This window comes from Alligator sinensis, unplaced genomic scaffold, assembly GCF_000455745.1.
Source record: "Alligator sinensis unplaced genomic scaffold, ASM45574v1 scaffold280_1, whole genome shotgun sequence".
Lineage (NCBI taxonomy): Eukaryota > Metazoa > Chordata > Crocodylia > Alligatoridae > Alligator > Alligator sinensis.
Genome location: NW_005841835.1, coordinates 5,943,699 through 5,968,571, shown reverse-complemented (window position 1 = coordinate 5,968,571; position 24,873 = coordinate 5,943,699). Strand labels below are relative to the sequence as shown.

Genomic DNA, 24,873 nt, shown 5'->3' with positions numbered 1-24,873 from the left:
TATCTAATGGGTTTAAAAGATTTATACACAAAACAGTCCTGCTTTCCTTATTTTATAGTTTGCAAAGTGAGGGCTCTCACGTTGCCTGAGGTAAGACATAATGGCAAGTGCTGTACAGGCTTATTTGTAACTTTGCTGGTCTGTCCCTTATAGTGCAGTAGAACCAAGAAGACATGGTCACAGACCAAAATGTTGTACACATAAAGAATGAAAAAATGGGCTCTGCTTAAAAAAAATTCACGATCCAGGCATGAGAGAACAGGTGAGAAGACAGGGGTGCACAAGGAAACAATGAGACCATGTTGGTCATCGTAATAAGCAGCAGTTCTAGCACTCTATTAACTAATAGTTGCGAAGCTTTTTGTAGGTGTTACAAGTCAAAGGAGAGTTTTTAAAGGTGAATTTGAAAGAGAACAAGGAAATCAGCGTTGTGGAAATTTGCACCTCTGGCAGTCTGGGAAAGGGATCAAAGGCATTTGTTTTGCAGGTTTAACAAGTGTTAGAAGCAGAGTTGGCATTTTGGTGGCATGAGAAATGATGTAGGACAGGGGTGCTCAGCTTTTTGGCCCCATGGGCCAGAGGCCAGGGCTGGTCTGTGGGCCAGATCCAGCTTAGGGGTGGGATGCAGGGTGCCAGCCCAGCCCCGCCCAGTGCACTCAGTCTGGCCTCAGAGCACTGCCATGTGTTGATGCAGTCTGGCGCACAGGTCCATGTCATCTGGCCCACAGGACTCCCTATGGGTCTGGAAATTAATGGTGGAGAAGCAGTGACAGCATTAGTTGTCATGTCTCACAGAGCTGGATTTGGTCTATGGGCCAGAGGTTGAGCACCACTGATGTGCTATTAGGAGAGGTTGAGATGGGCCTGGAAAATGAAAAGCAGTCTGTTTGATGCAGTGGAGAAGGGGGTGCTATGGAAGAATGCCAAGACTGGTGACATGGAATGAGCCGTACAGCAGCATTTTGAATGGATGTAGAGAATATCAGTTTTCTTTGACTTCATTTGTAAAGGCCAGGAAAATGATGCATTAATAAGTAGGACCTGAATTGAAGAGTTTTAGGGTAGGGTAAATTTCTCTGTAGGGTAAATTAGGTGTGCTGAACCCCACACTGCTGTGGATAGATTGTTGCAAGTGCTAAAGGAGCTACCCTAATCAACTGCTGTGTAGACATACCCTTGTTTAGCTGTGTGCACGGATAGCCAAGGTTGAACGTTGAAGCACAAAGAATTGGCAAGTCCTGATTACTTTCGCTGTTCTGTGGCATGGCTCCTTCAGTTAGTAAACTGCCAGCTGTATGGTGATTTGTTTCAAGTGAACAAATAGATGGAATACTACTACACTTATTTTTGCTCATGGCCTATGCTAATATTTAACTTGGGGTCTATAATGTTACAGGGTTGGTGTGATGGTAACCCATTGACCTAATTTATCATACCTCACACATTTTTACTTTATTTGGAAATTGTTTTTACTGTTATTCAAAATCAGAACTCTACAGGTTTGTTGCACAAATAAATCAAAGTGCTGTGTCATTAGCTAAGACCTTAAGGTTTTTATTTTTACACAATTCTACAGAGATGTTTCTAAAGGTATTGAAAAGGTGGGATTTAAACATCACTTTTAAATTATCCAGCCTTTGGTTTCTCCTTAGGAAGAGGAGAGGCAGATGCCATTATCATAATTTTTATGGCATTTGTTTCCATATTGTATGGACATGTAAAGACTCTTTTTTAAGGTATACACCCAGGAAAAGGTAAAGGCTGCTGTAGAAACTGTAACTATGCAAACTGCTCTGCAGTTGCTAAAACATCAGAGTTGAGTTGGTAGTAATTTCTTAGCTTTAATTAAAGCAAATATCAAAATAGTTTTAAATACATCTGTTCAGTTGCCTGAGAATCGGATTCTCTTCACTTCCCAAATAATTTCTCCTGCAGGTTGAGGGGAGCTGAAAACTCATTCGTGGCCAGTAGCCATTTTTTGTCCTATGAGTTCCTCATGAGGTGACATATTTTGTTTATACAGGGGTGGGAAAGGGAAGAGTGCAAATTTTACTAACAGAAAATCGCTGTATGCAAACTTAGTGATTTGTTCTGTAAATTCTGCTAGCAGCAAAATTATTGAAACTATGAATTGTTAAAAAAAAAAAAAAAAAAAAAAAAGAAGGACATTTCCTAGTGCTGCAACAGTACCTTTAATGCAAATGGGACTAATCTCTCTTACAGATGGAGTATTTACTAGATTTATTTCCTGTCCAGTTGTTAAGCTAATGCAGAGATTCTCAACCAGGGTGCCACAGCACCCTGAGGTACCTTGAGATCCTTTCAAAGGTGCTGTGAGGTGCCATACATTGTTAGGTATGTAAGCATGATTTGCAAGATAAACCTAGAGATTTTAAATAGGAAACCATAGCGTTGAAAACAATTCTGTGCTATTGGCCATGTCCAGACTAGTGTAAATGTTTGTTTCCCCAGGGACAAGTAGCAGCAGCACACTCTGTACCACTGCTTCTTATTCCCAGGTAATGCCCATGCCATGTGCACTTTGGCATGTGGCAGGTTAGCTTGGGTGCCCCAGCAGCCTTAACTGTGGTCCTGGGGGCCTCAGGGAGCTGTGCATCCAGGGATGTGGGGGGGTTCCCTCTTCTGCACACGCTGTAGGGGAGCCAAGGGTGGGGCATGTACCCCCCACCCCCTCGATCTCTGCGCCGGGTGAAGGTGGGTTGCTGCTGCAGGTTGGGATCTGCTCTGCTCCTCGCTGCTGCTGCTTCAAGAGCAGTGTGAGTCCAACGCCGTGTGTGTCCTACCACTGGAAGCCTGCCTTTGCCCCATGCGCAGATCTGCCCTTCTGGGGTGCATGCAGTAGTGAGAGCTGCCATCCCCTCCTCACGCCAGGCGCCCCCTGGACAAGCTGCTTGCAGCTCCATCCTGCGTTCTGGCTATGCAGGGCCTGCCTCCGCCCCAGCCCCACTCCCTCCCTCACTGCCGTGGGATGGGGGAAGGTCAACAGCGCTTTGCTTTGCTCCCTTTTGCAGCCGACCTGGGAGCAGCCGACGCCATGTGCCTGCCAACGCTGCACTGCACCACACCCCCCCGCACACCCAGTGGCGGGACACGTAGCGTTGCATGGCCCTCGGGGCAGCGGGGCTCAAAGCCCAGTACGTAGCAACAGCCGCCTCCACTCCATGCACAGATTGGGGGGGGTGATGACGATGGACGGACGGACATGGCCTCCACTTGTCCTACCACCTGGCCTGGCCAGGGCCCCACTCACCGCAGCCCCTGCTCCTGCCTGTGTCCTGCTCCCTCCCTTACCACTGGGGCCTCAATCTGCCCCCACCACAGCCCTTTCCCCTCCCCCACCCCTTCCCCCACAGACTTACCTGCTAGGGTGGATATGCGCATGCACACTCATACACCCCCAAAAATGTTTTTCTCCCTCCACCTATGAAGATAACTTTGTTGTAAACTCCATGGGTAACTACTTTTGTCAAATACTGATCGACTCAGGTACACATTAAGGTACCAATCCTACTAGTGATTCCTTTTGTAGAAATTTTAGACACATGACTAATACTATTGAACTCTAAGGGGCTATTTGTATGCATATGCAAAAAGTGTTTACAGGATTGTGATCTTAATAGCATCTGATTACTGTGACAGCTCAGTTGCCTTTACCCAAGTATCAGCTGGGGTGTAACAGGTATCTTATAGGACCTGAGCTAGTATGTTTTCCTGTTGGGACAAATTATCAAGGAAGGTGATGCATTCTCCATCACTTAAGGTCTTCAGAAAAGACTGGATGTTTCTGTGGGAATCACCTGCAGTCAAAACATTATTGGGTTCTGGAAATGGGTGATATTATTTGGTCTATATGAGAGAGAAGATCAGATTCCCCTGCACCATGGAACAGGAGCAGGTAGATGACATCTAGTTTGGCTTGTGACGGTCAGGTGTCTGTCTTGCTAAAATAATATATATAGAGAGAGGAGGGGCAATCAAGGAAGGGCTGGAACTTCTCAAAAAAGTTTGTCAGAATCCTTTTGAGTCATAAAAATAAAATAATCATTACAATAATGTTAAGATAATATGTAAAATTAAAAATAATTAAGCATTACTGAATGATTAAAATCATTAATTCATTAAAATGAGTTCATTAAAATCATTAATAGATGGAGGGGTGTGTGTGTGTGTGTGTGTGTGTGTGTGTGTGTGTGTGTGTATATATATATATTTTTTTTTTTTTAATGATATATATTAGAGAGGAGATCAAACTATGTACCTGCTCCTGATCATGGAACAGGAGCAGGTACATAACATCTGGTTTGGCTTGATTTTTATATATAACTTTAGCAGGAAAATCAACTGACTGTCACAAGCCAAACTAGATGTTATCTACCTGTTCCATGGTGCAGGGGAGTCTAATCTCCTCTCTGATACAGATCAAATAATTTCACCCATATAATATGATTGCTAAAATACATTATTTATTTCTTTATTTACCTGCTCATTGCTTTGACTTCTGCATTACCTTATTCCAGCAAATTGCTTGAACTACTATATATGCTCTTAAACCATGAACCCTCTCCATTCTGTTTTGGTATTTCTTATGCGTGAGACTGTGGAATTGAAAAGTACAGTTCCAACAGCCCTGGAATTAGAGCTCATTTTTGTCACCTTTTCATATAGACGTGGTCCATATAGATTATGCTAAATATAGATAGGAAATGTAAAGTATTCGACTTTTGTGCCAAAAGTCAGAAGAGACTTCTGGCACAAGCTTATACTGTTTACCACAATATTTGTGATAGTGGCTCTTAAGAAACAGTGCTCTTCAGTAGCTGTTTATCTACTGGATAAAACAATTAAAAATGGAATCATTGTATCATGCCAGAAAAATAACATAAAAAATAGTTCATACGAAGCTAGTTCTGTGACATTAGTCCAAGAGACAGAGCTACTGTTATGTGGCTGACACTTTTTATTACAGGGAAACATGGTAGTAACCCTGAGATTTTAGCTTGCCTAACCTACCATTCAAAAGGATTCTGACAGGCTTTTTTTGAGAAGCTCCAGCCCCTCCTTGGTTTGCCAGCAGGGCTTTGAAACTTGGCAAAGAGAATGACTTTAGGCAAAAGAAATGCTATTTCTTTTCCCCATGAAATTGCATTCAACTTCAGTTGAATTTCAAACTGTTAAAAATTGCCATTTCCTTTCTCTTGCTTGTGTTCAGGAGAACTTGGGGGGCCTGCCCTAATAACTAATCAGGAATAATTTAAAGAGCCACTTCTACAACACCATCAAAACAGCAGCAGCAGCAAGCATTGGGAATACCTGGGATCTTGTGGAGCAGCTCTGCTACTGGGGTTGGAAATAAAGACTGGGTTGACCTCCCTGTTCACACTAAATGTAGCACAAGACCTCAGTGTCCCTTCCTCCTCTCTGGGAGTAGCACATTACCAGGGCTCCTGGTTTTCTCTGATTAAAAAAAAAAACAAAAAACCCGCAAATACTCTGATTAAAAATTGCAAATTCTCTGATAAACCCCCGAAATCTGTGATTAAAATGAAATGCCACTATGTATATGTCTATGTATATGTCAGGAGTGGCTGGTGAACTCAGACTGGTGGGGTGGTGGAGCATCTCACAGGCGCGGGGGGTGGGTTGCAGCCTCCCCGCTGTTGGCTGCAACCCCTCCACTCCCGGCTGGCTGCAAACCCAGCCCCCTGCTCTCATGGGACGTTCCACTGCCCCACCAGTCTGGGTTCACCAGCTGTGCCTGGTATATGTCTATGTATATGTATGTACAGTATATGTATCAATTGAACACAATGTTTTATTGATATATTTACAACTTTAAAGTGATTTGGAAGCCTGCTAGTGCCTCAATCACTATAATAAAATAAATGCTACATACCTATAAATAAAGGGCAAAGCGAGGCTGAGCGGGGAAGTTCGTTGCCACTTTGGGCTCCATGCTGTCTTGGCGATGCGTCCCCTGCCTCTGGCAGCAGCAAGAGACACAACTTTGTGCTGCTGCCCGTGCTGCTGTGGGGTAGGCAGGGGATGCCTCACTAGGGTGCCGTGGGTCTTACAGTGGTAAGGAGCTTCCCTGCTCAAGCCCACTTTGCCCTTCTGCAGCAGGTGCCACCCACTCGGCTGCTCTGGGGGAGAGCAGCAGGGGGGGGAGTCTGAACCCCCAGCCGGTAGCCTGCACCCACCCCCACCTCATGCACAGATGTGGGTGGCATGGGTCCCTTATGCCCCCTGTGGGAGTGTGTGTAGGAGTGGGGAACTGGTCGCTTCCCTCCCCCGATGAGCTGCCTGTGGCCCTGTCCCACACCCTGCTGGGGCCCTGTGGCTGCGCATTCCAGCCACAGTTCCCAAGCTTCACGCGCTACCCAGGGTGGGCAGCAGCTCCAGCCCTGCCCAACTCCCTCCCTTCTTCAATATGGGAGCCTTAATCCCCCCTCCCCCCCACCAGACTTACTTGCAGGAGCTACTTTCCAGGCTGCTTGATAGGCTGCTCCCCAGGCTCCGCCCCCTGCCATCCTCCTGCTTCCCCCCCAGCCCCTTGCAGGCTGGAACTCTGCCAGCCGGCAGAGAGCAGTTTGCAAAACTGCAAAATCCGCAGGTTTCTCCATTAAAATGAAAAATCTGCATTTTTCTGGGATAAAAGGGGAAATCTATAGTGTTTTCCTTTTTCCCATGGGAAATGGAAAACCCAGATCCCTGCACATAACATGCATGTCCACTGCCTTCGGTTCCTCCTAAGCCATTCCCTGATTTCAACTCATCCAGCTGCCTTATTAAGTTTTTTGCTACTGGCTGGTGTTTTAGTTCTGTAGCTTGTTTAGCAGAACTCTATAGAACACTACAGGAGGCTTCAAAAACCTTGTTGAGGAAGTAGAGTTTGTTAGGAAGAACAAGGAAGTCTTTAACATCCATTCTTCTTTGCAAATAATATAGATTGCACACTCGTAGCTATCTGGATTTGTGTTTCATTGCACATTTTCCCAACTGTGGGCTGTGGGCCTTCTCATTCACTGTGAATTGGGCATGAAAGATTAGACTGGGGGGAGCGGGGCAAGGGTATTGTACCCGAGCAGCGTGGCAGCCTCTTAATTATTCTTCAGTTTTTCAGCCTGTATTTTTTTTAAAGCTAGATTTCAGGGTTACAGAGGAAGCCTAGAAAATGTTAAATGAATTGATCTGTTGTAGATGTGTTTGCCTGACTTTGAAACAGCTGTGAGGTCTGAATTGATTAATTTACTTTAGTGGATGTTAATTCAGAAGCTAATACTTTAAATGTCAGCACTGGTGAGCAGGCAAGTTAATGAACAATGTATATAAAAACAAGAGAAGACCTGTCCTGTTAAGGTCTGAGCAGTTTGAGCTGAGTGATTGCTCAGTTTGTATAGGCTTTTAAAGAAAAATGGCAAACTTGAAATGAATGTGATTGCTATAATTTTTGTGATGTGGGGAATTCATTTTGAAAAAGCTTGGGAAATTGTTGCCTTACAGCCACATCACCTTTTTGTAAGAGAATCCTTTTATCTCTAGCTGAAGTCCCAGAGGTATCAGTGAGCTGACAGGTATGTGAAGTCTGGGGAAAACCACTTCTTCAGTTTCAGTGTTCATCTTGCAGAAGCTTGTGTTTGAGACTGGTTCTTTTCTTGGTTTTCAGCAGCACTCAAATGGCGATAGAGGCTTTGAGAATGTGGAATTGGGAATCATAGGGAAGAAGAAGAAAATTCCAAGAAGGGTAATTCACTTTGCAAGTGGAGAAACTATGGAAGAATACAGCACAGACGAAGAAGAAGATGAGCAAGAGAAAAAAGACCTCTTGCCTCCCATTGATCCTGTAAGTTTGTTGTTAATTCAACATTTGTGATGTATTGGACAAGTCATGATTACGTTTATGTCTATTTAAAGTGCAAAAATAATTATTGAATTCAAATCTGATTATTACATTTTTGCAAGTTATGGTAAATGACTGTAGGAACTGGAAGAATGATGTTTAAGCACAGATGTATCTGATCTTCCTTCTTTGCTTCGGTCTTCCAGGAAATCACTTTCTGTTGTAAAACCTCTTGGGGATTAGGAACATTTGAAAAATATTTTCCTGCTGTCTTTATTTACATGAGTAGTTCCAGTAAAGCTGGTAGCACTGTTTACATGCAGGCTGAACAAGTGGGCCCTGTATCTTTACAGTTCTAAAATTGTCCTCTTGAATCACCTGTGCTCCCAAGGAAAATGTGTTTGACACCCCTTTGACACTCCTTTGCTTTTACACTGCTACAAAATCGCAGGCAAGGAATCCATGTGCACTGGAACTGGAGGAGTTCAGCTTGCAGTGTAGTAGTTGCATAATCAGCTGTTCATTATAATAAGCAAGCACAGAAATAGAAAAAAGTAAATGACTTGCAAAAGCAGTTGAAAATAGAGTCCTTTCATAAAATACCAAATAATATTTCAAAGGGTGCAGTTAGGCTACAGGATGTTCACTGTTGGCATTTTATTTAAACATACATTTTCCTGATCCTTATTCTGAGATTTGGTATGGGATTGGGAGCGTTCTAAGTATTAGAGCCAGTTTTGTGCTATGTGTTTAAAAAGAAAATTCCTCTTTGTGTCTGTAACCCAGGGACTGCAGGTGGAGAGAGGAGAAAACACATTTGTTTGTCTTGCTGCCTTGGAGACAGCTAGTACATGCTCTTGTCATTCAAAGCGTGTCTGCCCTGCACAGCACAGTGCCATGCAGAGATACTCCAAGCCATTTATGAATGTGGTGGCCAGGGCACTAACTGGATTGTAGCTGGCATAAGGCAGCACTGTGCAGAGGTACTCAAGCTAGCTCTTCATATGCCAACTTTGGAACCAGGACAGCTGGTCAGCAAAACTAATTAGTCCAGATGCAGTACCATGGTAACCAGGGTACACTGGTCTTCTTGCCAGAGGTAGCAACTGCAAAGCTAGCTCAGAGGGGATCACTTGCATGATGCTGCCTTGTGCTATACAGGCCATATTAGAGGCTTTTGCCACATAGTTGTATCACTGTCATGTAGCTACAATAACCCTGTCACTCCCATGAGATTTGTGATGTTAGTGAAGAAAGCTAGTAGGACTGCAACAGAGGATCCCAGCTTTGGTGCGAATTTTCTGTCTTTCCTTCTGAAGAAGTGTTGTTGCCATGGCATTTGAAGGAAGTTGGGCAAGGATTATAAATCAGGTTTTTCCTTTCCATGGGTTGAGTTAACTTAGATAAAAAGGAGAAAAAAGTTAAACAGAAGACACTGGAATGGGAGCTTGGGCATCTTAAACAGTGATTCTAGCAAGAGGTGAAGCTTTGCAGAAAGGAAATATTGGGATAAACACACATTACAGGGGAAATTTATAGTATGAGTATTGAGCAGGTGGGGTCTGGAGTATGTTACTGTTCAGCTGACGTGTTAGTGTACATTTGGGAAAGAGGAAAAAGAATATGGCTTCAATGTTTGTAAGATGGCATAAGCAGCAAAACCTGTACAGTGTAAGTGTCATGGGTTTAGCAATAATGTATTAGACTTCCATATACATGTCTAAGTCAATAGCAGTTCTTAAGCTTCCCCATCTCCTTTTTCTTGTTAAGGAATCCATGGAAGGAAGTGCAAGAATATTTTTTCAACAAGGCCACAAAATTACCAAATGTGGCAATATTCAAGTAGTAAGAAGTCAAAATTGTTATCTATAGTTCAGATCTTCTCCAGTGGAAATCTCTTCTTAAATGTTCCTATTCTGGTTCTGCAGGAGACCATGTCAGAATGAGTATGATGATTGGAGAGCACATTGTATGCAAAAAAGGAGGATAGGTGCACTGCTCTCTCACCACTTGGTATACAAGAAGATGACATGCTCTTCAGTATAGTCCTTCAAGTCACTTAAGTGTCTAATCAAAACCTCTGTAAAGTCAGCTTAAGACTTCTTTTGAGTTCAGTTGGCTGTGCAATAGACAGTAATTGCATCTCTCTGAATAGCACTCTCCATCTACGTTGGGGTGAGGAAAGGCACTAAAGACTAGGTTTTTAGCAACATCAAAGCATTTGTTAATCCTGCATATTTGAATGGCTGTGTGATGTTCTTCCTGCTTTTTAGTTATACATTGTGAGCATTGAGAAGCATTGTGCGCCATAGTTAAGATTTGTTTCCCCCCACCCTTGTCCCAAGCTATTATGTAATCCTTATTTTTTATTAAACTTTTAAATAAAAATATGAATATCTTATAGAGCACAACATGCTCTTATTGTTCACTGCTTTTTACCTTGACAGAGTAAGCTTCATTATAACTTCACTTAAGGAAAACTAGACCAAGGGTTGCTGTTATCTGCTGCATGTTTTTATGTATTCCAACTGAGTAAATGAATTGAAGACATACTAGTCCAAGCTGAGCCATGATGTTTTTGCAAACAGCTGCTTTAAAAATGTTTTGTATTGTAGGTTTTCTATACACACAATTAAATAGTCAGTTTAGACTGGCGTGTCTACAACTCATTATTGCAGCTGGGATACAAAAAAAAGTATGTTGTAAATAATAATGCCTCCTGGTCCATTGCATCTTGAGTGAAGGTACATTTAGTACTTTGAATAGAAATTCTACATCATAAAATTTTGGAGCTCAGCTGGCATTGGCAGCTTTACAGGTCCTCTGCTGAGTTGAAGAAAACGTAACTTTTTTTTCATATTGGAAAGAAATTATAATTAAGCTGAATGTTTTGCAACTAAACTGAAAATGACTCTGTACCCTTCCCTGTAAGCAAAGTAACCCTGAAGCACTCTTGGAATAGATCAACAAAAATGGGAGTTCTGTGGTATGCCACCTCCACCTGTAAAAAGATAAATTCATTCCTTGTATGTATTGAGTTCTTCTCAGCTTTATTTTGGCTAATGATTTTAGGTCTCTTCCATGGTTTCAAGTTAAAAGGTCAGTTAGTCCATTATGGTTTCTAATTACACTTGTCTTGCTCAATGTGCTGTCATGACAAGAGGGTTGCTACTGCATTGTCCTTCCAAAACAGAATGACTGCTTTTTTTTTTTTTTTTTAAGAATAGGTGGGGTCAGGAATTCATAAGCTCCTATCAATTTCCTGTTTTTCAGATAACAGAGCTAACAATATATTTAAGTGATGTTCCTTGTTGTAGTTCACTTTGTAATATAACGAACTGTTGACTTCAGCATAGTCCACAGTGAAGTGGTTTTAATTGCAGAGGCAGTATTGCAAGGTTCGTCTCCCTGATGTATCTGCAGTTCTGCTGCCAGTTAAGTTGGCTGTTGCCATGCTGAGCGTTTTGAAACTATCATTCCTCATAACCAGCGGTAAGCTGACAGAACTTGTGTTATGTAAAAAAAGTCCTTCTGTAGTTAAATACTTTAACTGTACCTTTTGACTTCATCTGACTTATGTGAGCATGTATTTTATGTTGCAAATCAGTCTTTCAGTACAGACTGGAAAATTCTATTACCAAAAAAGTACTTTCCCATCTTGACCCAATTCTCCTAGTGAAAGCATCTAGATTTCTTTAGTCATAGGGGATTTAAACAGGAGCATAGTGAGCCCACCGAGCACGTGAGAGGGGCATGGGGGTATGCTGAATGCTGTAGACCGGTGGAGGGGTGGGGGAGTGCTGTTGGGGGGAGAGAGAAGACTTACCTTCCTGGGCTACTGCTGACTTTGCCACTGCTGCTGTAGCAGCCTCTGCTCCGCTCCAGTGGCAGTAGCCCTGTGGCTGGGCTCCCTGGCAGCTGACCCTCCCTTTCGCCCTCCCCCGCAGGCTGCTCCTTCTTTGACAAAGACTCCCTGGAGGGAGGGGGGCGATTCTGGCACCCCGTCTGAGTTAGCATCTGGGGCTGGTGCCCTGCTTACCCTGCCCCAGTTGCACTTCTAGATTGAAATTTACTCTGTGGATGTCCATTTTATATTGGCTTAAGGGCCAATATAAGTATTTCCTTTATTACTTCTTAAATTATAGCTACCATAGTCACTCACATACCATGCACCCCTACCCTGCAAAATCAACCCTCCAAAATTGCAGAGCATGATTTAAGTGGGGAATTAAATTTTTCTTTGCCAGAACAGAAGCATGGAGGTGTTGTGCTCTAATAGCTGCCAAAATGGCTTCCACTCCTTTCTGACTCAGCAAGCGGCAGGGGTGGGGTCAAGTGTTAACCCCCTCACAGCCACTATTGGCTGAGCACTGTAGCGTGTGCCAGAAGCAGCAATCAAGATGGGTCAGGGCAAGGGAGCAGCAGTCTGTGGTATCTTGAAGGCTTGCGGTATGGAAACTAGGGGATGGATTACGGGGGAGGTTGGGGGGCCTGAGCCCCACCCCAAGAGATGAGCCCCCCGTAAGATTTGAAAATCATCACTGGGGGGAGGTCTCTGATTGTATTGCTCTTTCCAATGAACTGGTTTAATTTTTTTTTGCACCCCCCTCCCCCTTCCAGTCAAAATGTAATTCGAACCCTGATGGAAACAACACTTTGTTTATAGGAACTTGTATAAAGAACTATTTACAGTGAAAAAGTAACAGTCTTGCAAGAGTCTAGGACCTAGCCTTGTTGCTGTCCTACAACACAAGGAAGTTCCTGCTACCTCACCCAGCCTGTCTCCTGGGATGCCACGCTTCCTGGATACTCTGCATCACACAGTTGGTCATGACTGTAAAAACTTATTTCTACATTGTGCCTTCCAAAAACAAGGTTCATATCTGAACCAGGAGCAAGTGGTGTGTGAGAAAATGAGGTGTTTCTTGCTCAAATTAGGGTTTACTGAGTTGTTTTGTAGTAATACTTCTGACTTTACTCTGAAAGGCTTCTGTTTCCTAGTAAATGTCTTACTCTTCTCTGTCACCTAGGTTGTATTGTTTTTGAGAGCTTAAGGAAGATTTGGAAGATCTTACTGTTTAAACTGAAGGACCAAGTAAGATGGAAAGAAAAGCAGGATTTTAACCCAAATGTAGGCTTTCCATTCTCTTAGTCTTTCACATAAACCATTTTTTTCCTCTTCATGTTGAATGTGCTTCTCTCTTATTTAATTTTTTTTCTCTACTTTGAGATACTTTTGGATTGTGGGATATAATGATTCAAATAGAGGTGGCTAGTTGTTTTTTTTTTCTTGACCCAGGGAAGGCTGCAGTGCTTGCCTTGAGGGCTCATTTTGTAATGGAAGCAAGGGCTCTGTGACGAGTTACTTTGTCATTTTTTTCCCCAGAGGTACTTCTAGCTTACTCAGTTTGTAGTTCTGCACTGTGTTATAGTTGGATTTGAAAGAATCTGTGCATACCACTGAATTCAAGGTGCAATTAAGTTGTATCTGAATTTGCATCACCACAATAATATGTTAACTAGTTTATTACATTCCTGTTAAATTGAAAAGTTAAGTTCTTTTGGATATTTTTAAAGGAGTATAAGCAGACCCTTTCTTGTGGCTGACCAAAAGCTTTCTAAACTGTTTGTCCTGACTGCTGTGTGAATGCTTTTTAACCTTGTTGCCTTGTTTTTCTGAAGGACTGTGCAGAGCCTTGTCAGTGCCATTACTCTCACCTGTAGTAACATCCTTTCTAACACAGTTTACTGACTTCTGCAACTAAACAAGCCCAGAAATTACTGCTGTTAGAACAGCTGCCAACTGAGAACTTAATTAACAAGCTTGAGGCGCTTTTGTGCAGACAGGACAGCAGCTGTTTTTGCTTATGCTTTTCACCTTGGCAGGATGCTTTCTACATCCTTTGCCAACTGGAAACCTGAGTTCCAGCAAAAAAAAGCTGGGCACTATGTATTTTTTGGCAATCAGCAAAATGTTGAAGGTAAGATAAAAGCTGGCTTTGTATAAGGTGCTGGTAGGGGGAGGGAGGTCTTATAAGCACTAATATCTAGTGCACATGTATAAAATGTCTTACAACTATAGAGAGATTAGTTCTGATATCTTGGATAGTTAAATGCCTGTTCATTAAGAACATATGAAATAAAAAATTTCCAGTGGCTTATTTTTAGCAGTGTTTGTCAGGGGTTTGAAAAAACTCTATAATTGGGTCTGGTACAGGTGTGTCCCAGTGGGAGCTGCTATTTTACTGCTACTTTCCAGCAGGAAGTCCATCTACTGACAGTTTATAAAGAAAGAAACCTCATTTGAATTCATGAGCTGGTGACTTTCATGGCTGTATTCAGACAAGTTCTTTTGTTTATTAGAAATCTGTATTCATTTTCTAGTAAATCCGAAGATATGCCTTCTCCCAATAGTGAAAGTCTCTTGCCTTTCTGGTTAAACTTAGCTGTAAATTGGAAATGTTTTTTAACAAAATCGCTGAAAACAAGATGCACCCATCCTTCCTCAGTGAGGTTAGAAACGTAGACATACTCCGGGACTTCCAAATGCCCCCAAGGTGTCAGTTAGTGGCATTTGTCAGTGTCCTCTCTGTCTTGCAGATGCCATATTTCTCTGTAATATTCATTTTTCTGTAGACATAGTTACAGACATAGTACTTCTGTCTGGCAGAAGTACTGTCTGGCAGGGTAGCTGTTCGCACTCATGACAACTTGCTGCACCCTGCACTAACTGAAGCTACTAGCTGGATGACTGTAGTACCAGCGACTTGAAGCTGTTTCCGAGGTGCATTAACTTCTCGTGTGCTTCTGAGTACAATTGTACCAGTGATCACTTGGATCTGTAAAGCCCTAATAGGTTCAAATCCTGAGTGAGCTAGAGATTGCCTCTGTCCTGAGAATCATCTTGACATTTGATCTTCTAACAGTTCCCTATAACAAATGGAAGGCTATTAATAGAGTAGTAGGCAACCATGGACCCTTCTAGGTCATGGTGTATACATGAGAGATCACCAGGACCTTTGACATGTATGGCTAGGCAGGAGTATGGAGTAGTGGAAGTTGTCCACACCTTCCATCTCACCTTTAGGCCACTGAGACAGAATCCAAAGGCTAGACTGAATCCAGACATTTGGTGCCTTGATGGCTATAGTTATATGCGTATCTGGGAAGGCTGTTAGGAGATGGGACTATCTGGAGGTGGGAACAACGTAGTTCCATTTTTCTGATTAGTTTGACAGAATTCAAAACCTTCAAGGCAGTGTGTAAGGTCACTCTACTTATATGAATCATCTTCTGGGATAGCGGATGATAACATTTGATGTTTTCAAAGGATAGGGTGCGTTTCATGGATAATATCCAGTTGCAGGGTTGGTTTGGGTTCGCTTGGTGTCATACACACTTCCTAAATGTGGATTCATAGAATCATAGAAGTAGGGTCGGAAAGGACCTTGTAGATCTTCAAGTCTGACCCCCTGCCTGGGCAGGAGGGAAACTGGGTTCAAGGGACCCCAGCCATGTAGGCATTGAGCCACTTCTTAAAGACCCCCAGAGTAGGGACCAGCACCATTTCCCTTGGAAGTTGGTTCCAGATCCTAGCTGCCCTAACTGTGAAGTAGTTCCTATGGATGTCTAATCTGAACCTACTCTCCAACAACTTGTGGCCGTTATTTCTTGTTATCCCAGGGGGTGCTGGGGGAAACGAGGATTAAATGGTGTCACTTCTAGTCTGTTTATAGCTAGTGTTAAATCTATGCTCTGTTTTATCATTTTTTTTTGTCATAGACTGTAGCTTGTATTTTTATAATGCATCAAAGTGGGCAGTGAATGTGATTGCTGTATCAGATATCAGACATATTCCTCTTCAGACCATAGCTGTTCACACCTCAGAGAAAGCCTGGCTTACAGGAGTGAAGGCTAGTCTCTAGAACTGTGGCTCTGGACCTTTTAAGACATGAGACACCCTCAGGAGACTCGGCACCTCTTGGAAAATGCCAGCTCTTAGTTTCCACTCATTTTTGACAACCAAAAAACAGAGCAATTCTTCTTTTGCAAAGAACTCAGAAAGACCACAACAGGTCAGAATGTATTTTTTAACACTGGATTCCTTCTTGAAATCTCTGGGTTTATTTTGTGAACCATGTTTGCACACCAAAAGTGCTAACATTATGTTGCACCCCGCAACACCTCTGAATGGTTTTCCCAGGGCAGCTGGAGGTGCCACATCACTCTGCTTGAGAATCATTGCTCTAGAATATGAACCTAGAACTGAACTGGCATGCATTTTTATCAGCCACGAAAGTGGCAAGACTCTCGGCGTTCACTTGAGTAGAGGTTAACCTTCAAAAAATAACCAGTTGCATTTCAGAGGAAAAAACGCTTAACAGGAAATCCCATTTCTCAGACCAGGGTCTTTGGAAGAAGGGAATCCCATGCAGAGATTCATATTTTTCACTTTCTTGAAATAAATGAATAATAGTTGAGAAAAAATATGATTAGAATTTTATCTTAAATCATATGCAAAGTTATATAAAGTGTTATCCTCCTTGAATTATAATCTTGAATTAGGAAGGAAACCTAATTTGACAGTCTGTCTGAGGGGGAGGAAATCATTGCATAATACACATGCTCCCTGAAAATTGAATAGAAAAATAAAGATGAAGATATACCTCTTCAACGTATTTAAGTGATCCTTCTTGAGGAGAAATTTGGTCTAAGAAACTCCTGTGCTTAAGGAATAATTCCAACTGTCCGGACTGCCTGCTGGAGAAACTAATTTAATAAATCTTTGAGACCTGAGTCTAGGTTAAAGGAGTAGGGCAAGAGATTTTTCCTGTTACTTCTGCATAATTTCTGTCTCTGTACCTAATGGTTTCTTTTTCTTGCATGATAAATCTGTCTTGTGTAATAAAAGTTATGATTATCATTACAGACAACGCTTACCTGGGGACCCTATTTGTGGTTTCAGATGTTAAGAGTTGCTACATCAACCTTATCAGGTATTGGTTAATTTATATTTTAAGGCAAACTAGTCATGGTTTCATAGTTAATAGAGTCGGAAGGGACCCGAGCAGATCATCGAGTCCGACCCCCTGCCATGGCAGGAAAGAATGCTGGGGTCAGACGACCCCGGCTAGGTGTCTGTCTAGCCTCCTCTTAAAGACCCCCCAGGGTAGGAGCGAGGACCACTTCCCTTGGAAGTTGGTTCCAGATCCTAGCCACCCTGACAGTGAAGTAGTGCCTCCTGATATCCAGCCTGAATCTGCTCTCTGTCATCTTATGGCCATTGTTCCTTGTTACTCCTGGTAGTGCTCAGGGGAACAGGGACTCTCCCATTGCCTGCTGGTTTCCCTTTGCCAGTTTATAGATGGCCACCAGATCCCCTCTCAGCCTTCTTTTGTGAAGGCTGAACAGGTTCAGATCCCATAGCCTATCCTCATAGGACCTGCCCTGCTGCCCCCGATCATGCGAGTAGCCCTCCTCTGGATCCTCTGTGTTGTCCACATCCCTACTGAAGTGCGGTGCCCAGAACTGGACGCAGTACTCCAACTGGGGCCTGACCAAGGTCGCATAGAGGGGGAGGATCACCTCCTTGGACCTGCTCATGATGCATCTGTAGATGCATGACAAGGTGTGGTTAGCCTTTCTGACTGCATCCCCACATTGGCAGCCCATGTTCATCTTTGAGTCAGTAGTGACTCCAAGATCCTTTTCTGCCTCTGTGCTGGCGGAAGGGAGTTCCCCAGCTTGTAGGTGTGCTGCTGGTTCTTGCAGGTCCCATTTGCAAGAGCAGTAGTTCAAGAAGCATTTTCTACTTTAAAAGTAACCACATTTAATGTAGAAAACAGAAACAAGAGCACAGAACTTCACAGTGCCATTTTCAGAGAGGAAATGTACTTGAATGTGTAAGTCCAAGGTGATGTCCAAGGAGTATCAGTTGGCTTTCTGCAGGCTTGTTCTATCTTGCTATGAAGGAACTGACTTGTGACTCATTGGTCAGTCCTGAAATCCATTGTATCTTTTGTACAGCCTATCTTTTTAAGCTAAAATCAAGTGTAATTCTACCTCCTTGGTGCTATGTTCCATTGAAGAATTATCCAGGTGCTGGTTTCTCAGTTCCTTTAATCAGAGAATGTTAATTAACTAAGCAGTTTATGGTCCTGTTGTATATGAATTTATGCTTTCCTTGGCTGTGGTGCCCCGTGCTGCAGGCATTGTGGCCTTGGTTCTGTTCCTTTGTTAGAAGGGAAGCAAAAGGTAGCCTTTGGTGACGTGAACTGTGAAGATGGAGATCAAGAACTATTTATCAAGGCAGCAATATAGAGTACGTAGTGTTAAATGGCTGTTGGCCCAGAATCTGCATTTATCAGTATATACATTCTGAGTCTTTCACATTAGTAGGCTGCAAGTGTTAATCAAGACAGTTGATGGGCAAATTTTAAATCTAACCTTTATACTCAGGCTTGTTTTGTTCTGCCCTGGGATCCATTAAAGCAGAAGTGCTGCATTACAAAATTAAAGGTAGCTTATTTGCAGTCAGATGTTCATATTATTCGGTTCTTTTCATTAACTTCCTGTGTCTCCTGCATGTTCATTCATTCCAGCATTTTTACAAATAGCTGCGCACAGTTATGATAACAAGATATGTTAATAAATTTATGTGCATAATTTTATAGATGAAAGACATGGTGTGTTGAGACTGATCATTCAGTGAATTTACACATTCAAGTACATTTCCTCTCTGAAAATGGCACTGAGGTTCTGTGTTCTTGTTTCTGTTTTCTACATTAAATGTGCTTACTTTTAAAGTAGAAAATGCTTCTTGAACTGCTGCTCTTGCAAATGGGACCTGGCTGCAAGCTGGATTCCTTTCTTTTTGCACACTGTTACTGAACACAAAGATTCTACTTTCTGGGACAGACATCTGTGCAACTCCAGTTTTTGTGGGCACAGGTGAAACTAACTGGAACTTAATAAACAGTTTCCCTCAGGCCAGATGAGCAGGGTGGTCCACCCAGATAAATGGTGTGTGGTTCACTCCATGAGCCAGATTGGGCTGATGGACCTGCTCTTCTCCCTTCCCCCACCGTGCCAGATCCAGCATGCACAGTGCTAGCTCTGGCTGGTCTGGGCCTGTACTGCATGGGGTGCCCCTGTGGGGCCAGTCTGGGACTTATGCTGCATGCAGTGCCCACTCCAGCCAGTCCAGGACCCATGCTGCATGTGGTACCCACTGTGAACTGGCTGCAGGAGGTGCAGCTTGCAGTATGCATCCAGAGGGGGTGTTGCATGTGGGTGAACTCTGGACCCAGGGGCAGCACCAGGAGCCAGATGATGGGGCTCCATGGGGCAGATCAGGCCCATGGGCTGTATCTTTGACGCACCACGCCTAAGGGGTAGGGTTTCGCAGCTAGTTTGGCCCTGCACTACAAGCTGGAATAAATGGTGAATAGATATTTTTGCCATTAAATTAAGTAGTTACAACTCACTATAAACGAGGGAAAGATCTTGGGAAGATCTTTTAAGTTAGAACTTTCCTTAAGAATTCTGCAAATTAAATATAAAGACTCCATATAAAGGCTTTTATCTCTATTTTCAGTGTGTGATTTCCTTGGGGAAAAGATTGCATCTGTTTTGGGGATAAGTACACCAAAATACCAGTATGCCATCGATGAGTATTACAGGATGAAGAAGGAGGTATGTATTTTTTTTATACTGTCAAGTTTGAAAAAATAAATTGCATCTCTTAATATTCAGTTTTCTCTAAATAATTTTAAAAGACAGCTTTCAGGCTTCCTTACCTTTCAGAATCTCTTCACTTCCCTATGGGCTACTAGTCACCACTACATCCATTTCCTGAGACTCAAATAGAGCAATTTCTAGACCTGGTGTAAATCTCTCAAGAACTGGAAGTTCAGTTTTTAATGTATGCTTTTAAATTGTGAGATCTGCCCTGTTTCACATAGTTAAAATATCACTGTGAATACTTTCAGAATGACAAATTCTTGATCTCTTGAGATTGTAATATTCCAAAGCACATAATGGGCAATTTGGCATTTTATAACAGAGTTCAAGTGCTCTTTTTAAACGTTTTATATAAAAGGTCATAGAAACATCAGACTTGCTGTTGACACACAATTGGTTTATCCAGTCAGACTGTTTATACACATCTTGTTGCCTTGTGTATAAAGCTTCAGCCCTTCAGCTTGAGTTTTGAGAGAGACCAAAAAGCGGGACTAAAAAAAAGTAACTGATTGACAGACTAGACCACCGACTTGTAAATATTTTGCTTTCTTTGATTACCTCTTTCAAAAATACTTCTTATTTTTTTTGAAAGCCCAAAGATGTTTTTAGAAGCTGAAGGAGCTGGGATAAATGTAGGCAGTACATTTACTGGAATTGGAACCTGTGGAATTCTTTTCTTAGGAGGAAGAGGAGGAGGAGGAGAACAAAATGTCAGAAGAAGCAGAGAGACGTTATCAAGATCAGCAGAACAAGTCACAGGATGAGACGCCTGTCCAGACAGATCAGCCTGAGGCAACGTCATGTAGCTCATTTGTGAACCTCAATTTTGAAACTGAGGGAGACTGCCAATCTATTGTGGAAAGTAAACAGGACTTAACTCCTGTCCCTACTTAAAACATATGTCTCCTATGTAATGTAAAATGTCCAGTTTTTTAAACTGGCAATAAAGATGTTGGAAAATTCTTTCTATACTTGTTCATAGGAACAAACTCTTAAAGCTCATAGTGGTCAGGAGAGAGCCAAGTAATGTCTGTTCAGTCCATATCCGTCTAATGAAAGTCTGCCAAACTGACCTGTATATTGAAACTGGTGGACTACAAAACATCCAATCCAAATTGAAAGGCAGTGCTCTGATCTTCCATTCAGCAGGTAAAAATGTCTCTAGTGTTTTCACGGAGCATGTAGTGCACCTAGTATTTTCACTGAGCATGTAGTGCACCTCTGACACCTGTGGATTGAAGACAGAATACTATTTTTTACCTTTTTTAATAGCCTGTTTTGTACTTATACAATATTGTTGAAACTTAGTTCTCTAAGAATAGATTGTCTGACTAATTGGAACTGATTGCCTATAGCTTCGCAAGGTATCTTAATGACTTCCAAATTCACACTTTCCCTATTTATTGTCACCATTTAATGTATTTATTTCTTAGTCACAAGCTTTAAACTAAAGGTGGCTCCACATGTGCCTGATGAAAAAAACTGCCTCTTATAAAAGGAGGTTGTAAGCTCTATTCAGAACTTGCTCAGCTAACTCTGCATCAGCCATGGAGGTAAGCAGTGCTCAGATTAATTCTGTTGCCTGGTAAAGAACAGTACATACTAGCATCAGCTGTGTAAAGCACATTCTCACTGTTCATAAGGAAGAGGTTTAATAGACAGTCAAATACATAGTCTCAATAGGCTCTAATAATGGTTCTAGGAAGTAAATTGAGATTGGACTCCTGGGCTTGAATTAAAAGCTGCAATTGTCAAAAATTGTTTTGAAGACATTCTGTGTAAAGTATTTACCTATACCTAAAGTGTGCTATTTGACTAATTTTGGTCTACTGGAGACTCAGTAAGGGGTGACTTCTTAAGGCACTGCTTAAATGATGCTGTAAATTCTCTACATTGTTACCTGAATAGAATATTTGCATGTCATGAAAAATAGCTTAGTGAGGAATTCATTTTTGTAACCATTTTCTTTCAAGTATTAAAAAAAGAAGAAGAAAATCAAAGAAAATACAGGCTTATTTTCAATATTAGTAATGGCTTCCATAAAAAAAACCCCCAAACCTGACTATTAGTCAAGAATTAAGATTATTTTGAAAGGATTTCAGGGGAGAGGATTTATTATAAAAGCTATTTAAGTGAGATTAGGACAAGGCCTGTCTTAACATTTCCAATTTTACAATTTTGTATTGGAAATGCTCCTGTTTCAAAAACTAGATGTAAATAACAAATAAGGGGAGAACAGTTACCTACAGTAATCATCTTTCCATCCCAGCTTATAAGAGAAACAGTTTATGTCAGGACAATCAGATGTGACTGCTTTAGGAGGGCTCTCAGACATCATCACTGCAAAATGTTCATAAAAAGTATCCCGTGTGGTCTATACTCTTCCACTAATTTTGTCATGTGACTAAAAATTAATTTAAATGAAAACCTCCTAGTCTTTATTCAGGTTTCCTAAAGCTTAGGACACTCTTAGGACACTTGAGTAAGAATTAATGCTCTGTATGCTCTGCATCTTAGCAGTATGGTCTAGATGGAGTTGACAACTTATTTTCGACTCCCTGGTCCCTAGAGGCTTCCATAACCTGTGCCAGTCTCCCTTGGCTATGGTACTGTAAGCAACTCCTGTACACCCACTTTATCTGAGATTCCATAACTGCCTGAGGCAGCTCTAGAGTTTTTGCGCACCTTATGTCTTTTCTGGTCCTTTTATACTATTCCAGCAGCCTAAAGGGGCTGAGAGTGGAAGAGTACCTCTCCTTGTATTCTAACCAGCAAACCTGTTGCCTTGAGGCCCTGTTTGTTCTCTCTCAAATTTTGACTAAATTGGATGCTGCTGGTTTGTTAACTGTTACTCTTTGGCAGTGAACATGTGCAAGAAACATCCAGTCAGCTATGGACGGGGGGAAAAACCCACCTTAGAAACAGATGGGGGAGGGACAGAAAAACTGAATAGAGCTTAAGTTGTCAAAGTGGTATCTTCTAAGGGCAAAGGCCCATAGTACTTCTGTAAATAAGATCTGCTGCTGAGGGAGAAGCTGTGTTGAGCCTTTTCTGCCAGGAACGTATCAATATCAACTGCACTACTGTCAGTTTTCTTGTACTTTCTGTTGCATTGACCAGGGAATGCTCTCACTGCCATGAGTTAAACTTATTTGTATGAAATGGTGTATGATTCACTATGCCTTAATACCTAAATCCTTCCTTCAGTTTATGTAAACTGTATAAAAGTGGTTACTTTAACTTCTGTAAATGCATTAAATTACTGGTTATTTTATATTTAATATAATTTCAAACTAAGTGGGCTCTGATTATTTTTCTTCATAGGTTAAGCACCACTGTATTTATAGGCAGAGATCCCACAAGGGACTTGCATGCCTGGTTAAATCCAGTTCACTATGATGGCACAGCCACCTCTTAAGACGAGAACTGAAACTCAGTAGTCTTACGTTCCCTGATCCATGAAATAATCCTTCACATCTCCTGGGCCTTAAACTTGCCCTTTTCATGTGAGGTATTTGTTGTTTGCTTGTACTTAACACTTGTAAGTGTTATACTTACAGTGTTGCAGGGGTTTGGGTTGTAGCCATGTTGATCTAAGGACATAGGCAGACAAGGTTCCTTGGGTGAATTTGATATCTTTTATTAGACCAACCCAAATGGTTGGAGAATAGTTATTAAGCAAGCTTTCAGGTTCAAAAACCCTTCGTCAGGCTAAGGAAGCTTCAGCAGTTGGTGTGTGCTCTTCCTGGATGGAATGAAATACTTAGTGTGGCACAGTCATCTAAGCTGCATCCATATGCTTCGGTATTGTTGCATAGCATAGGGGTACAAAGGCAAGGCCTTGTCTACATGCTAAAGTAGGGGTCAGCAACCTGTGGCACGCGGCATGGTTTTTATTGGCATATGGGCTGCTTCCCGCCCCTTGGGGCAGGAAGAGGCATGCCCAAATTGAGCAGCACATGGCTGCCTGGGAACAGCCTTGTGCTGCTGCTAACCCCTGCCACTGCTGGACCCCAGCCCTGTAACACCACCAACCTCAACCAGGTAAGAGCCTCTGTCTCCAAACCCAAGCGCCCCCCTCCCAGGACCAGGGCCATCAGCAGTGCTGGGATTGGGCCGGGACCCAGGACCCGCACAGGCCCCGACCCCGGTCGGCATCTCCCAGTGCTGCCGCTGGCGGGCCCGGCCCCATTCTGGTGCTGCCGCCGGCTGGCCCGGGCCCCAGCTGGCACCTCCGCTACCGCTGCTGGCCCAAGGCGATCAGCAGCACCAGGATGAGGCTGGGGCTGGAGCTCCATCCCAGTGCTGATGGCAGGCCCGGCTCCAGTCACATGCTGCTGCTGGGCTGGGCGCTGCTCAGCACCTCCACCATCTGCCCCAGCCCAGTGCCGCTGCTGGGCTGGGTCTGTCTGCAATGCTGGGATAAGGTTGGGGCCTGGGCCCATCTTGGTGCTGCAGACGGCCCCAGCCACACGCTGCAGGTGGGCCCGGCCCTGGCCAGCATCTCCACTGCTGCTGCTGGGCCGGGGTGATTAGCACCACAGGGATGAAACTGGAGCCCCTTCCTGGTGCTGCTGGGGGGGCCTGGCCCCAGCCACATGCCGCTGCTGGGTCAGGCCCTGCCCGGCACCTCCACCTCCTGCCCCAGCCCAGTGCCAGGATAAGCCCGGTGGCCTGCTGGGCCCAGGCCCCAGCTGCAGCAGTGGTGCCAGTTGCTGGCAGGCCTGGCCCTAGCCCTAGCCCTCACCACCACTGTGGGCACCAGCACAGTGCCACTGCCAGGTCGGGGCCATTGGCAGTGCCGGGAGGGGGCCAGGGCTGTGGACCTGTGTGGGACCCAGTCCCATTCAGGCACTGCTGAAGGCCCCAGCCCTGCGCAGGCCCAGCACTAGCCAGCACCATCACCATGGGCCTCAGCCCGGTGCTGCTGCCAGCCCTGTGCTGCTCTGCTAGCAACAGCCTGGCTGCAGCCCCAGCCCTATGCTGCTGGGTGGCCCTGGCCCCACAGCCCCAGCCTCTCACTGCAAGTGGGCCCCAGCCCCAACCCTAGCCCCGTGCTGCCCACAGCCCCGGCCCTGATGAGCCCAGGACCAGGAGACAGCAGTTGTTTGCAGCCTCCCAGCAGCTGGCTGGGAGGATAGAAGGCCTGCTGCAAGCAGCCCAGGCTCTGTGGCTATCAGCAGGTACCCTGAACCTGGGCCGGCTGCAACCGGGAGGCTACAAACAGCTGCTGCCTCCTAGCCCTGGCCCCAGCCCCAGATCCAGCCCTGGGC

General features: G+C 43.5%; 1 protein-coding gene across 3 annotated transcripts; it reads left to right on the top strand.

The window, feature by feature from the left end:
- The first annotated feature begins 6,494 nt into the window (after positions 1 to 6,494).
- On the top strand, positions 6,495 to 22,886 carry FAM177A1 (family with sequence similarity 177 member A1). 3 transcript variants are annotated; one of them, XM_025201597.1, is made up of 7 exons: positions 6,495 to 7,592; positions 7,685 to 7,861; positions 11,242 to 11,350; positions 12,889 to 12,989; positions 16,788 to 16,854; positions 19,455 to 19,552; positions 20,193 to 20,328. In XM_025201597.1, the coding sequence occupies exons 2-7, from the start codon at positions 7,790 to 7,792 to the stop codon at positions 20,214 to 20,216; spliced, it is 471 nt and encodes a 156-aa protein (XP_025057382.1). In that variant the 5' UTR covers positions 6,495 to 7,592; positions 7,685 to 7,789; the 3' UTR covers positions 20,217 to 20,328. The 3 variants fall into 3 exon arrangements, with proteins under 3 accessions (XP_025057382.1, XP_025057375.1, XP_025057369.1); XM_025201590.1 differs by having other exon boundaries at positions 7,063 to 7,592; positions 7,688 to 7,861; positions 20,282 to 22,886; XM_025201584.1 differs by having other exon boundaries at positions 7,064 to 7,592; positions 20,282 to 22,886.
- The last annotated feature ends 1,987 nt before the right edge of the window (positions 22,887 to 24,873 follow it).